At 39.1% G+C, this 14927-nt stretch overlaps 2 protein-coding genes across 2 annotated transcripts; both read right to left on the reverse strand.

The window, feature by feature from the left end:
* Positions 1–741: 741 nt before the first annotated feature.
* On the reverse strand, positions 742–6180 carry LOC136426411 (uncharacterized). Its single transcript, XM_066415076.1, has 7 exons — positions 3317–6180; positions 2703–2777; positions 2476–2520; positions 2233–2262; positions 1684–1746; positions 1484–1560; positions 742–746 (listed from the first exon to the last, which is right to left on the reverse strand). Exons 1-7 carry the CDS (start codon positions 3331–3333, stop codon positions 742–744), a joined length of 312 nt encoding a protein of 103 aa, XP_066271173.1. The 5' UTR covers positions 3334–6180.
* A 3517-nt stretch (positions 6181–9697) lies between these two features.
* On the reverse strand, positions 9698–13032 carry LOC136426412 (uncharacterized). The gene is made up of 7 exons (XM_066415077.1): positions 12273–13032; positions 11659–11733; positions 11432–11476; positions 11189–11218; positions 10640–10702; positions 10440–10516; positions 9698–9702 (listed from the first exon to the last, which is right to left on the reverse strand). Exons 1-7 carry the CDS (start codon positions 12287–12289, stop codon positions 9698–9700), a joined length of 312 nt encoding a protein of 103 aa, XP_066271174.1. The 5' UTR covers positions 12290–13032.
* Between the last annotated feature and the right edge of the window lie 1895 nt (positions 13033–14927).

Here is a 14927-nt window from a genome sequence, read left to right on the forward strand (position 1 = left end):
TCAACAACGGGTGATAATGAATGGAATTATTGATAAAAAGATTTGCGTGTGTAACAGGAAACTATTACATTTACACGTCACATGACGTCAAACAGGGTATTCAACTTTACAGGAGATACATGGTTCGGTTGGTCTTAGTGTGTCAGAATTTTAACTAATCATTGAGTGGGCGTGTGTGTTATTCATTTTTACGTCATTTCTTTGCTTTCCTATTTCGTTTCAAAATGTGCTACATTCTTAGGGCTTGTGCAGCGCGAGATGTCCAGCGTAAGAACAAAAGAACCGTTTCGACGTTAGCTTTTTCTAGTATAGTTCAAACGTAAAGGCGAAAAACTCCCCATGTATTCTGTGCTTGTTCCAATATGATATTAACCTCCACTATCGCCTGTATGATATCACTTTACATCCCAGTTTGGCACGCATTTCGCAAGGCTGTCCTTGGTGCTGCATAACGTTCTATTGTTGAAGGAGTAAATCGATTGACATTTTGCGGAGTTCAGAGGAGCAAATGGTCATTCTCGATAACAGGATGCCTGCCAATAGCTCAAGATCACACGATAGTCAGCAGCCTTGTCCCCACTCGACCCTCACACCTTAGTGTATTCGTGATAAAGATTAGTGAAGTGAAAATAAGTTCACACGGCTATTTGACACCACCATTCAGATTACTACTATAACAGTGATGAATTTTGGCTACTCTAACTAGAATGTTGGCAACAAAACTCAAGTTTCATCATTCTGTTAACCTGGAACAAGGGTCAAAGAACAGCTAGCCAGAAGAAGTACAACTTCCACCCCGGCATGACGTAAGTTTGACGTCTGTTCGACGGGATGGTCTGATTATCTCTTTTAAAGTTTTATAATGCACAACCAGTAGTTTCTTTCTGTTTCTTTCATTGTTTCTTTCTTTGTTTCTTTCTTTATTGAAGACTAAGTATCTCTCAGTAGTAAGTCTTTGTATACATATATTTGTATCATAGAGGAGAAAAATGATTTGTACAGTGCCCCCTCCCCCAAAAGCCAGTAATACTGCAAGGAAAGAAGGTGCAAGAAACGACTTTTATTAACCCCATATTTCTAAACATTGGTCTTGTAGATCGTTTTATATCAATATCACAATCTACTTTTGCAACTTTGTGCTACAACACGGACAGACATAGGCATCATTTTCACTTCACCCCTCATTGCAGTTGGCTACCAACAAAGATGAACTGCATGCTAATCTATGTACATGTATTGTTATTGACCCATGACAGTGGAAGAGTTGAACAAATCACAAAACCAAACCCATGCTGTCTATTGCCTCTGTATAGTAAACTTCTTCCAAATGGCAAAGTAGTAACTTGTCACCAATTGTTAACCTCTCATAGTGAAAACTTTTGAAGCCACATTATGTAAATCACAGTTCATCTAATACACCACCCCTAGTTGCCATAGTAAATATGAATCCCCCCTCCCCCCCTACTCGATCCACCCCTCCTACCACCCCTGCCCCCCCTGTATCCCCTCCTGGATGGCCCCCCACCCCTCTCCTGCCTGTAGCCCTGGCCTGGGGTAAACCTGTAGAATGAAAAGAGGGGAAATGTGATTAGCATTGCAGTTGGTTATTTCAAATATATGTAGCTTATTTTAAAAGCTTTAGACATAAGTTGAGTATAAAAACAAATCACTACATAAGCTTACTTCTTGGGGCTGGGGCAGTCAAATGACTTATGGCCGAATCCTTGACAGTTCCAGCATTGGAGTCTGTTGAAAGAAAAGAGGATAAATATTTTAGTTGGGTAGGGACGTGTACAGAAAAAAGTAAGGCTTACGGTATTCATGAAATATTGTATGGATATAAAAAGTATGTTATGACTTGTTTATTTGTTTGAACCTTTGTTTATTCATGATAAGCTCAAATCGGCACGCAGGCTGCTTTTCATTGAGGTCACGAGGGAAGAGGTGAGGGTCAGATACAATATAACAGAGATACACAGTCATTTGAGTCCTAATAACTCTATCAACATATATCATTACATATTTATGGTACAAAAATATACAATTTCTAAAACATACAACATAAAGTAGGGCGAAAGCTGGTTCATGGTCCGTGTCTGTTCGTTTAGTTTATTTCCGTTACATTGAGTTTCCCCAAACTACAAAAAGTATCATCCTTGGAACAGAATTTTTGTCGTAAATACTGTACACAAGTGTATTAGTTACATAGTCCAGACTAAGAAAGTGACTCACTTCTGGCCCTGCTTGCGATCTGCCGGAGGTCTTTAGTGGAAGCATTTGTGAAAAAAAAAGAAAATTGTTCAGTTTTATAACGTTATGTGGTGTTGATACGCAGTTTTGATATGCAATTTGCTTCATTGCCAAATGCATCATCTTTTTATCACATAATTTGCATCTTACATTGTAAAGAAAAAGAAGATATCTACTAGTATTTTAGTTTGTCAAGACTACTAGTAATATAATAAAGTGACTCACTCCTTCACATCAGTCGTATTGTTGGCGAGCTGCCAAGCAGTCTTTCTGTAGTGAAAACATAAAAAAAGAACCTTCTTAATTTTTTATTATAAGTAATGTGATGTTGCTACACAGAATGCACATATAATTTGCTCTCAAATACAAATCACTCCATCAAGCATGCAGAGCATAACTATATCGGGTAATACCTGTGTTTCGATATTAAAAAGTACATTAAATCTACTTACAGTTCTTTGCCGTCAATTATGAGCTGCATTTGCTCTATCTTCTCTTTGAGTTCCTCGATTTCCTGTTCTTGATCTCTACAGATGAAAAATGTATACTGTATGAAAATGTGCAGATAGAATTCAACATATCCTTACAAATGTATATATATTTATTTCATCATCTTTCTAGTTACCTAGCTCATTTGCTTAGACAAAAGTTATGCTACGAGTAAGAGAACACAAAAGAAAGAAGAAAAAAAACAACAGCAAAAATCATTTGACCTTGAATAAGGCTAGAGCAAACAATGAATTTTCAACAAACTTAGTCAAAGTCATATTACTCATACTATGTCTGTATGTGGGTGTGGGTGTGCAAAAATGTTCAAATCAATCAAAGTTTATTGCACAACAAATGTATCAGGTACAATTTATGGCAAGTTCGTAGGTATTAAAAAAAAACAAGACATACATATCTTTGCTTAAATTATTAACAATGCTAATGAATTTTACAAAACTTAAGACTAAACACTACGGTATCCAATAAGAGTGATACATCAAAGGATTCAATTGAGGTTTGAAACTCCTTGAAAATTGTCTTAATGTCATTGAAATAATTACGAAAATTCATAACTTACGCGTACCCGTTGGCCATTGCAAAATTATGAGACGGTTGATCTGTGGGAGATGACACGAAACCGATGACACTGACAGTGCAGACGACGCGATGACAGACGATAACAAAACGCCCGCGAAATTCCAAAATCAAAACTTATTGGTTAAAGGTCACGTGATGTAGACGCATCCATTATTCTTATCGAAAATAGTAGAGAAATTTATTAGATATGGGAGTTAATGCACGGCATTTATAAAAGTGTGACCATAATCTAAGAGAATTGATGCACTTAATCGATCGTAGGAAAAGATAATATGTTAAAATATACGACAGTTTTAGGTGTGGTTTTGTGTTTTTTTATTATGTACTATCCACTTTACACGCTGCAGTTGGATTGATCCATTACGCTATGGACCTTTGACCCCGGAAGTAAAGCTTCGTTGTTGTTGAATACTTCATTTTACGTTGTCGGGGCCATATGATAATAAAAAAGATGATACTCATTAAATAAAAGGTAAAAAATGGACTACAAATTCAAAACGATATATCTACAATTATAAGTGAAGGTACTCAATTGCCCTACATGATTAAAAGCTGGTGTTGGGTCGGCCAATGTATGTAACTTTTTCCTACTCCCCTCTTGGAATAATGAGTTGTTCTGAGTATGACGTAGCACAAATGGTCGCTCTCATTCATGTGCAGGTTAACATATCATCATTAGTCGAGGAAAACGGTGTTTCATTGCCGAATAAATGTCTTTTTTCTGGTGACATGTATTTAGTATTCACCACATATACAATATCAGAATAAAAATGATTACCTAGAAAGAAAGACCTAGCTACGACATGGTAGTCCTCTACGATCACATCCCCATCGTGTCAGGCAATGGTTTGGCCAAGATCGAAACTCTTGTGGAATCTTGGAATCATAGAACTTCAGACGGCACAGTTGTGGACTTTCCGCTGTTCACAGCAGAAGTTTCCAATATTCCCTCTTGCGACATCAACTAATCATTGGCTTCATTTCTTCGTCAAACCTTTCATTCGCCTCCTCGGTTTGATTCCTCTATTCAGAGGCACCTCACAATTGTTCGGGAAATTATTGTAGAGGTAAGTGATGAAGTACGTTTTCCCAGCTCAAAAATGTCCGCTCAGTCTCAGAGTTTTCTCCATTTAAGATTAATGATCGAATATTTATTTAAGAACATGCGTTAATGGGTAATATTTTAATGATTCATTTCAACCCCCGGCTCAACGAAATGTTTGTCAAACTACTCAAAAAGGACAAAAGTCGAGTTGTTCATAATGTTCGGCATCAACGACTTTGTTCTTTTACTTACGTTTAGAACAGCCATTCGAGAGAAGTTCGAGCAAAATGGACTGGGTTCGGAAGTTCGGGAAAATGAACTGGCTTCGATATTCGAAGTTTCGATCCTGTGATACAACTTACTTATGTTACAAAAAACGAGTTTCGTGTCCGTGTAAAACTTACGCGAGAAAAAACAACTGCGTGTGATTATGGCATACATGTATATGGCTTAGTCACTGACTATTTCGATGGCATCCTTAAGTGGTATTCGTCATTCAATCCAAGTGGTCAGATCCCTAGATTGAAATGATTATCAAAATGTTATTTGCTACATGGTTATTATCAGTTAATGGTGAAATGCTGACCTGAAAGATTGTAGCTGTGTCCTGTCAGTAGTTCAAAAAAGTGTTGTTGACTGGCTAATATAATGTTTGGACAACTGTACAGTGCATCCCAAATGCTCTGTTAGTGTTAGCTCAACTGGTACAGAGGCAGTTAAGGTTTAACCATGGGTTCTGGGTACAAATCCTGGTAAGGCCACAGCAAGTAAATTTCATGGATGACATCCTTACATTCTGTAAAAATGTTAATGACATTCTGTCTGCACTGTGCTTAGTTGACTAGCCTGTCTATAGTGGGGATTCTTATTAACAGGTTTGCTATAGCCGCTGTCAATAGCCTCTGTCATCCTGAAATAGACTTACTTGATTTCAGGTTGTGTCTACATTGTGCTTAGTTGAAAATTCAGAATGGATGTGAAGGATGTATCTCAACTGTGGAGTACCTGCTCTCTGTTGCAACACTGCAGCATGGCATCTGCGTTCTGTCAGAATGGTGATCTACCTGCCCAGCTACCCCCACTGATTCAAGGGAATGCCCAGCCACTGCTCAGCTTGTGGGAGACCAAAGCTATTTTCCGTCTGCGACAGAAGCCTGGGTCTGCAAGGCTATGGAGAATCCCTTTTGAAGATCTCAAAGCAAACCAGCATCTTACTGTAGAATATGATGATTATGGCATATCTGGCATAGTCACTGGGTTTGTGTCACCAGCCATTGAAGTGAGGGGTGACTGTTGGTTTAGTGATAATGATGTTTTGAAGCCCAACTGTGATTTTGTGCCTACTCTTGACATACTACTTCCAGCTTCACCAACTCACTGTCCCTCCATGCATGATATTGTTTCTGTGCTTGATTCAGCAGCAAACTTAACCATTGATGCTCAGGACATAGATTTCGACAATACATTTGTAGAGGTACATACTGGTGCTCGTGATCTGTGTGCACATTATAAGTATAAAGGAGACATCGAGATGATGTCACATGTGTTAAGGTATGCACAATCAGTGCACAGCCTCTGCGGTTTTCAGCCATTCTCATCTCTTGAGCGACCATATGGTACATTGCAGCTATTAGTTGAACATCAAAATGAGTTCCCTTTTTGCATGGCTGATGATGAGATTTCATGGGGCCTTGGTTATATGTGAAACTCTTCAACGTTGAACGTCCTACTCCCCATGGTTTTTCTGCCAGGAAACATAGTTCATATCTTACAGAAGTCATGAATTTGAAATTTATGGACTTTCTTGTTGGACTTTAACTTTTCAGGAGAAATGCCGAGGCGTAAGTTTGCAAGAATGTAAATGAAAATGAAAAATTGGGATAGACTGAGTTGATGAATATGTGATTTCTCCCCCCATTGCGTGGATATGCAATTATGGTGATGATACAGAGTTGATGAATGTGTGATTTCTCCCTACAGTGCTGAGGAGGCGTAGCTGGGCTATGTGATTGTGGTGATGATGAATGTGTGATTTCTCCCTACAGTGCGGAGGAAGCAGAATTGGGCTACGTAATTGTTGTGGACAGAAGACAGGACAGATGGGCAGCAGTGAAGGCGACTCTCATCAGGATAGCTGTGAGCATCCTTTCATATGTCAGGTAGTGTGTCAGGCCACCTATTGCACGACCTTTACCCATACCAGCCGGACGTGTTCGTCTCGAGGTGGTAAAGATGTGATGCAAATATATTGTATTTGTCTGGTTCTTCTTCTCCTGACAAACCTTCAAATGGCTTCTTCTCCGCCATTTCTTAACCAACCGACCTGAAATTTGGTGTGGAGGTTGAGATGGCAAATACCCCCAGACCCTTTGTAAATCGTTTTGAAACAGGCCTTAAAATCATTTTTATGGAGGTTTTTTGGGGCATTTTTAGACAATTTTTATATTTTGGGCTCCTGTGCCCTGGTATAACAAGCAAATGACCTGCAATTCGGCACAAGGGTGCCTTGAACATGTCCCTACAGGATTTCAATCACATTTCCGGTGTACATCACTTCAAAATGCTTCGTTTTGGGGACTTTTGGACCCATTTTCAGACCAAAAACGGGTCAAAAGTGCTGTCCCCGTTCCATGTTCTATCTAAGAATCCATGTTCTATCTAAGGTTCCGGGCGTTCCATTTGCTGCTGGCCAAAGAACATGTGTTCTTTTCAGGTAACCTGAGGTCATGTTGCAGGTAAACACGCAAGCCTTTGCACTAAGAAGCTCTTGGCGTCTCGCAGAACTTGAATAGAGAATTTTTTTGCACGGGTGATTTTGAAACAGTCAATTTATGCATCGGGAGGGACTCCGAGGGAGATTGGCAAAGTATGATGCTCTCGCAAATGTTGCCAAATAAACATGGTTTTTTGGGCATGGTCAAATTTAATTATGGCGGCTTCAACCACTAATAAATCACGACTTGACGACGAGAAAAATGCAATCCGTCTCTGAATTGGTTGTGTCGCACTTATATACAACTTATAATTAAACCCATACACCAACGATGATGATATACCACTAGGCCGAGGTAGGCCGATCCGATCGATTGCGAGCAGGTTTGCATGCAGTTTCACTTTCCGCACCAACAACCTTTGACCCAGGAAGTAATACTACTAATACTTCACAAACGCCTCTCAAAGCGCGATCGTCTACACATGATGTGAATGAATATCGGCAAACTTTTGAATTGTTGAAATAATTTTACTGTAAAAAAAGACAGGCATTGTTGGCTTTTTATGCGGTAGTTGTTTAAAGTTTAAGTTATCTAGCACGTTTTTAATAGTTCATTTTGCGTGTAGGGGTTCAACACAACTTAAATTGTTAATACTTTTTGAATAGCAAGGTTAAGAATAGACTAGAAATTTTATATGCTATTTATCTCATAATAGTTTACATATAAAATTTTTTTATATAAAATAAACCGATGTCGGGTCGGCCTTTGTATGTGTTTTTACGAAGTCCCCCCCCCCCTCCTTATAGTAATAGGTTGTTCCGAACAAAGTTCAAAGATCACGTCGGAGCCGAGGCCGCGAGGACGACACATCGTTCGATTTCATCCAACTCGGCGTCCTCTATACGTACAAGGACGTTTTCTTTGCTGTATACAACTACAACAACCCACAGAACGTAAGAAAAGAACGACCCTGTTGTGTTGGGAAACATGGCCACAGCAGCTGAACGTCCAGTTGTGCTTCTTTTCTCAGACTCGATATGTAAGTATATCGCGAACCATGTACCGCCATCGCATTTTAAGTTTTATGTACATGCAAACCGTGGTGCGAAAGTTGTTGATGTTGCTGCAGACATTTACCATCACCACAATGCTGACTTTGGTATACCTACTGTAGTTTGTGTACATGTTGGCACCAATAATCTCTCGAACGGTCTACAGGAAGTCATGGGAGACTTTGACAAACTGATTGCCATTGCAAAAGACCGCTTCCCCACATCTACTATTGTTATGTCTAGTATTTTGCCAAGACTTGACAAAAGATGCCTAGATGATAGACGTGTTACTGTGAACACAGAGTTGGCTGCGCTGTGTAATTCTCGAGGTGTTCGGTACTGCAACAATGGTGAAAGTATTGACCCGTCAATGTTAGCAGTTGACTGTTTGCATTTGAGTCAACGTGGTAATGTGCTTTTTGCTGACCATGTGTTCCATTGCTTGAGTCATTTTCTCCAGATCCACCAACTTGGTGAAAGACAGAAGTAGCTTTAGGCTGCTGTGGCTCCAGAATGCAGGTCCTGACCAGCATGATAAAATGGTAAGATTTTTTCTCATTTTGAGCACCACATAATTTTGGTACATGTAGTTTCAGTTAGGCCAGACTGATTTGATAACATGGATGACATCCGCGTACACATCAATTTTCGTCAACAACACCCCCACCCACAAAGAAAGTGTGCTACCATATTGTAAATCACACAAAGGGGGCAAAATATGCCATAACGTGATATTTTTAGTGTAAATCACACAAAGAAACAATTGCTGAGTGAGGGCTGTATGCTGGATATTAAGCTAAAATCTGAATTCAACAACGGGTGATAATGAATGGAATTATTGATAAAAAGATTTGCGTGTGTAACAGGAAACTATTACATTTACACGTCACATGACGTCAAACAGGGTATTCAACTTTACAGGAGATACATGGTTCGGTTGGTCTTAGTGTGTCAGAATTTTAACTAATCATTGAGTGGGCGTGTGTGTTATTCATTTTTACGTCATTTCTTTGCTTTCCTATTTCGTTTCAAAATGTGCTACATTCTTAGGGCTTGTGCAGCGCGAGATGTCCAGCGTAAGAACAAAAGAACCGTTTCGACGTTAGCTTTTTCTAGTATAGTTCAAACGTAAAGGCGAAAAACTCCCCATGTATTCTGTGCTTGTTCCAATATGATATTAACCTCCACTATCGCCTGTATGATATCACTTTACATCCCAGTTTGGCACGCATTTCGCAAGGCTGTCCTTGGTGCTGCATAACGTTCTATTGTTGAAGGAGTAAATCGATTGACATTTTGCGGAGTTCAGAGGAGCAAATGGTCATTCTCGATAACAGGATGCCTGCCAATAGCTCAAGATCACACGATAGTCAGCAGCCTTGTCCCCACTCGACCCTCACACCTTAGTGTATTCGTGATAAAGATTAGTGAAGTGAAAATAAGTTCACACGGCTATTTGACACCACCATTCAGATTACTACTATAACAGTGATGAATTTTGGCTACTCTAACTAGAATGTTGGCAACAAAACTCAAGTTTCATCATTCTGTTAACCTGGAACAAGGGTCAAAGAACAGCTAGCCAGAAGAAGTACAACTTCCACCCCGGCATGACGTAAGTTTGACGTCTGTTCGACGGGATGGTCTGATTATCTCTTTTAAAGTTTTATAATGCACAACCAGTAGTTTCTTTCTGTTTCTTTCATTGTTTCTTTCTTTGTTTCTTTCTTTATTGAAGACTAAGTATCTCTCAGTAGTAAGTCTTTGTATACATATATTTGTATCATAGAGGAGAAAAATGATTTGTACAGTGCCCCCTCCCCCAAAAGCCAGTAATACTGCAAGGAAAGAAGGTGCAAGAAACGACTTTTATTAACCCCATATTTCTAAACATTGGTCTTGTAGATCGTTTTATATCAATATCACAATCTACTTTTGCAACTTTGTGCTACAACACGGACAGACATAGGCATCATTTTCACTTCACCCCTCATTGCAGTTGGCTACCAACAAAGATGAACTGCATGCTAATCTATGTACATGTATTGTTATTGACCCATGACAGTGGAAGAGTTGAACAAATCACAAAACCAAACCCATGCTGTCTATTGCCTCTGTATAGTAAACTTCTTCCAAATGGCAAAGTAGTAACTTGTCACCAATTGTTAACCTCTCATAGTGAAAACTTTTGAAGCCACATTATGTAAATCACAGTTCATCTAATACACCACCCCTAGTTGCCATAGTAAATATGAATCCCCCCTCCCCCCCTACTCGATCCACCCCTCCTACCACCCCTGCCCCCCCTGTATCCCCTCCTGGATGGCCCCCCACCCCTCTCCTGCCTGTAGCCCTGGCCTGGGGTAAACCTGTAGAATGAAAAGAGGGGAAATGTGATTAGCATTGCAGTTGGTTATTTCAAATATATGTAGCTTATTTTAAAAGCTTTAGACATAAGTTGAGTATAAAAACAAATCACTACATAAGCTTACTTCTTGGGGCTGGGGCAGTCAAATGACTTATGGCCGAATCCTTGACAGTTCCAGCATTGGAGTCTGTTGAAAGAAAAGAGGATAAATATTTTAGTTGGGTAGGGACGTGTACAGAAAAAAGTAAGGCTTACGGTATTCATGAAATATTGTATGGATATAAAAAGTATGTTATGACTTGTTTATTTGTTTGAACCTTTGTTTATTCATGATAAGCTCAAATCGGCACGCAGGCTGCTTTTCATTGAGGTCACGAGGGAAGAGGTGAGGGTCAGATACAATATAACAGAGATACACAGTCATTTGAGTCCTAATAACTCTATCAACATATATCATTACATATTTATGGTACAAAAATATACAATTTCTAAAACATACAACATAAAGTAGGGCGAAAGCTGGTTCATGGTCCGTGTCTGTTCGTTTAGTTTATTTCCGTTACATTGAGTTTCCCCAAACTACAAAAAGTATCATCCTTGGAACAGAATTTTTGTCGTAAATACTGTACACAAGTGTATTAGTTACATAGTCCAGACTAAGAAAGTGACTCACTTCTGGCCCTGCTTGCGATCTGCCGGAGGTCTTTAGTGGAAGCATTTGTGAAAAAAAAAGAAAATTGTTCAGTTTTATAACGTTATGTGGTGTTGATACGCAGTTTTGATATGCAATTTGCTTCATTGCCAAATGCATCATCTTTTTATCACATAATTTGCATCTTACATTGTAAAGAAAAAGAAGATATCTACTAGTATTTTAGTTTGTCAAGACTACTAGTAATATAATAAAGTGACTCACTCCTTCACATCAGTCGTATTGTTGGCGAGCTGCCAAGCAGTCTTTCTGTAGTGAAAACATAAAAAAAGAACCTTCTTAATTTTTTATTATAAGTAATGTGATGTTGCTACACAGAATGCACATATAATTTGCTCTCAAATACAAATCACTCCATCAAGCATGCAGAGCATAACTATATCGGGTAATACCTGTGTTTCGATATTAAAAAGTACATTAAATCTACTTACAGTTCTTTGCCGTCAATTATGAGCTGCATTTGCTCTATCTTCTCTTTGAGTTCCTCGATTTCCTGTTCTTGATCTCTACAGATGAAAAATGTATACTGTATGAAAATGTGCAGATAGAATTCAACATATCCTTACAAATGTATATATATTTATTTCATCATCTTTCTAGTTACCTAGCTCATTTGCTTAGACAAAAGTTATGCTACGAGTAAGAGAACACAAAAGAAAGAAGAAAAAAAACAACAGCAAAAATCATTTGACCTTGAATAAGGCTAGAGCAAACAATGAATTTTCAACAAACTTAGTCAAAGTCATATTACTCATACTATGTCTGTATGTGGGTGTGGGTGTGCAAAAATGTTCAAATCAATCAAAGTTTATTGCACAACAAATGTATCAGGTACAATTTATGGCAAGTTCGTAGGTATTAAAAAAAAACAAGACATACATATCTTTGCTTAAATTATTAACAATGCTAATGAATTTTACAAAACTTAAGACTAAACACTACGGTATCCAATAAGAGTGATACATCAAAGGATTCAATTGAGGTTTGAAACTCCTTGAAAATTGTCTTAATGTCATTGAAATAATTACGAAAATTCATAACTTACGCGTACCCGTTGGCCATTGCAAAATTATGAGACGGTTGATCTGTGGGAGATGACACGAAACCGATGACACTGACAGTGCAGACGACGCGATGACAGACGATAACAAAACGCCCGCGAAATTCCAAAATCAAAACTTATTGGTTAAAGGTCACGTGATGTAGACGCATCCATTATTCTTATCGAAAATAGTAGAGAAATTTATTAGATATGGGAGTTAATGCACGGCATTTATAAAAGTGTGACCATAATCTAAGAGAATTGATGCACTTAATCGATCGTAGGAAAAGATAATATGTTAAAATATACGACAGTTTTAGGTGTGGTTTTGTGTTTTTTTATTATGTACTATCCACTTTACACGCTGCAGTTGGATTGATCCATTACGCTATGGACCTTTGACCCCGGAAGTAAAGCTTCGTTGTTGTTGAATACTTCATTTTACGTTGTCGGGGCCATATGATAATAAAAAAGATGATACTCATTAAATAAAAGGTAAAAAATGGACTACAAATTCAAAACGATATATCTACAATTATAAGTGAAGGTACTCAATTGCCCTACATGATTAAAAGCTGGTGTTGGGTCGGCCAATGTATGTAACTTTTTCCTACTCCCCTCTTGGAATAATGAGTTGTTCTGAGTATGACGTAGCACAAATGGTCGCTCTCATTCATGTGCAGGTTAACATATCATCATTAGTCGAGGAAAACGGTGTTTCATTGCCGAATAAATGTCTTTTTTCTGGTGACATGTATTTAGTATTCACCATTCTGGTGACATGTATTTACATATATATACACATGCGGGCTCCAGCCTTGAATACCATCAAGACAGCTAGCTTGATAAGGCTACATATACATGCGCTTGAAGGACATTTTGAAACGTCGCCTTGGCCTGACAGGTACTGTGAATGCATTTAAGTTTGCGGCAAAAAATGCTAACAGTTTCTAAGGGACAAGATATTCCTAGTTATACAGACGCTTAAATGAAGCAACAGAAGCAGCTGTTTTCATATTAGAGAGAATTCCATAGAGCTGCACCAGTACAGGACAGGGATTTCTTTTTGTAAGGTAGATGTGCTTTGGGCAGTTGCATTATGTACTTTCCGTCTGCGACAGAAGCCTGGGTCTGCAAGGCTATGGAGAATCCCTTTTGAAGATCTCAAAGCAAACCAGCATCTTACTGTAGAATATGATGATTATGGCATATCTGGCATAGTCACTGGGTTTGTGTCACCAGCCATTGAAGTGAGGGGTGACTGTTGGTTTAGTGATAATGATGTTTTGAAGCCCAACTGTGATTTTGTGCCTACTCTTGACATACTACTTCCAGCTTCACCAACTCACTGTCCCTCCATGCATGATATTGTTTCTGTGCTTGATTCAGCAGCAAACTTAACCATTGATGCTCAGGACATAGATTTCGACAATACATTTGTAGAGGTACATACTGGTGCTCGTGATCTGTGTGCACATTATAAGTATAAAGGAGACATCGAGATGATGTCACATGTGTTAAGGTATGCACAATCAGTGCACAGCCTCTGCGGTTTTCAGCCATTCTCATCTCTTGAGCGACCATATGGTACATTGCAGCTATTAGTTGAACATCAAAATGAGTTCCCTTTTTGCATGGCTGATGATGAGATTTCATGGGGCCTTGGTTATATGTGAAACTCTTCAACGTTGAACGTCCTACTCCCCATGGTTTTTCTGCCAGGAAACATAGTTCATATCTTACAGAAGTCATGAATTTGAAATTTATGGACTTTCTTGTTGGACTTTAACTTTTCAGGAGAAATGCCGAGGCGTAAGTTTGCAAGAATGTAAATGAAAATGAAAAATTGGGATAGACTGAGTTGATGAATATGTGATTTCTCCCCCCATTGCGTGGATATGCAATTATGGTGATGATACAGAGTTGATGAATGTGTGATTTCTCCCTACAGTGCTGAGGAGGCGTAGCTGGGCTATGTGATTGTGGTGATGATGAATGTGTGATTTCTCCCTACAGTGCGGAGGAAGCAGAATTGGGCTACGTAATTGTTGTGGACAGAAGACAGGACAGATGGGCAGCAGTGAAGGCGACTCTCATCAGGATAGCTGTGAGCATCCTTTCATATGTCAGGTAGTGTGTCAGGCCACCTATTGCACGACCTTTACCCATACCAGCCGGACGTGTTCGTCTCGAGGTGGTAAAGATGTGATGCAAATATATTGTATTTGTCTGGTTCTTCTTCTCCTGACAAACCTTCAAATGGCTTCTTCTCCGCCATTTCTTAACCAACCGACCTGAAATTTGGTGTGGAGGTTGAGATGGCAAATACCCCCAGACCCTTTGTAAATCGTTTTGAAACAGGCCTTAAAATCATTTTTATGGAGGTTTTTTGGGGCATTTTTAGACAATTTTTATATTTTGGGCTCCTGTGCCCTGGTATAACAAGCAAATGACCTGCAATTCGGCACAAGGGTGCCTTGAACATGTCCCTACAGGATTTCAATCACATTTCCGGTGTACATCACTTCAAAATGCTTCGTTTTGGGGACTTTTGGACCCATTTTCAGACCAAAAACGGGTCAAAAGTGCTGTCCCCGTTCCATGTTCTATCTAAGAATCCATGTTCTATCTAAGGTTCCGGGCGTTCCATTTGCTGCT

The sequence above is a fragment of the Branchiostoma lanceolatum genome, chromosome 2 (genome assembly GCF_035083965.1).
Source record: "Branchiostoma lanceolatum isolate klBraLanc5 chromosome 2, klBraLanc5.hap2, whole genome shotgun sequence".
In the NCBI taxonomy this organism is placed as follows: Eukaryota; Metazoa; Chordata; class Leptocardii; order Amphioxiformes; family Branchiostomatidae; genus Branchiostoma; species Branchiostoma lanceolatum.

What these genes read in the sequence shown, in the direction of transcription:
- LOC136426411 (XM_066415076.1), bottom strand. An exon ending in ATAATTGACGGCAAAGAACT is followed by an intron (nt 2,521 to 2,702) that starts GTAAGTAGATTT and finishes TTTTCACTACAG; the next exon opens with AAAGACTGCTTGGCAGCTCG. An exon ending in AATACGACTGATGTGAAGGA is followed by an intron (nt 2,263 to 2,475) that starts GTGAGTCACTTT and finishes CTTCCACTAAAG; the next exon opens with ACCTCCGGCAGATCGCAAGC.
- LOC136426412 (XM_066415077.1), bottom strand. An exon ending in ATAATTGACGGCAAAGAACT is followed by an intron (nt 11,477 to 11,658) that starts GTAAGTAGATTT and finishes TTTTCACTACAG; the next exon opens with AAAGACTGCTTGGCAGCTCG. An exon ending in AATACGACTGATGTGAAGGA is followed by an intron (nt 11,219 to 11,431) that starts GTGAGTCACTTT and finishes CTTCCACTAAAG; the next exon opens with ACCTCCGGCAGATCGCAAGC.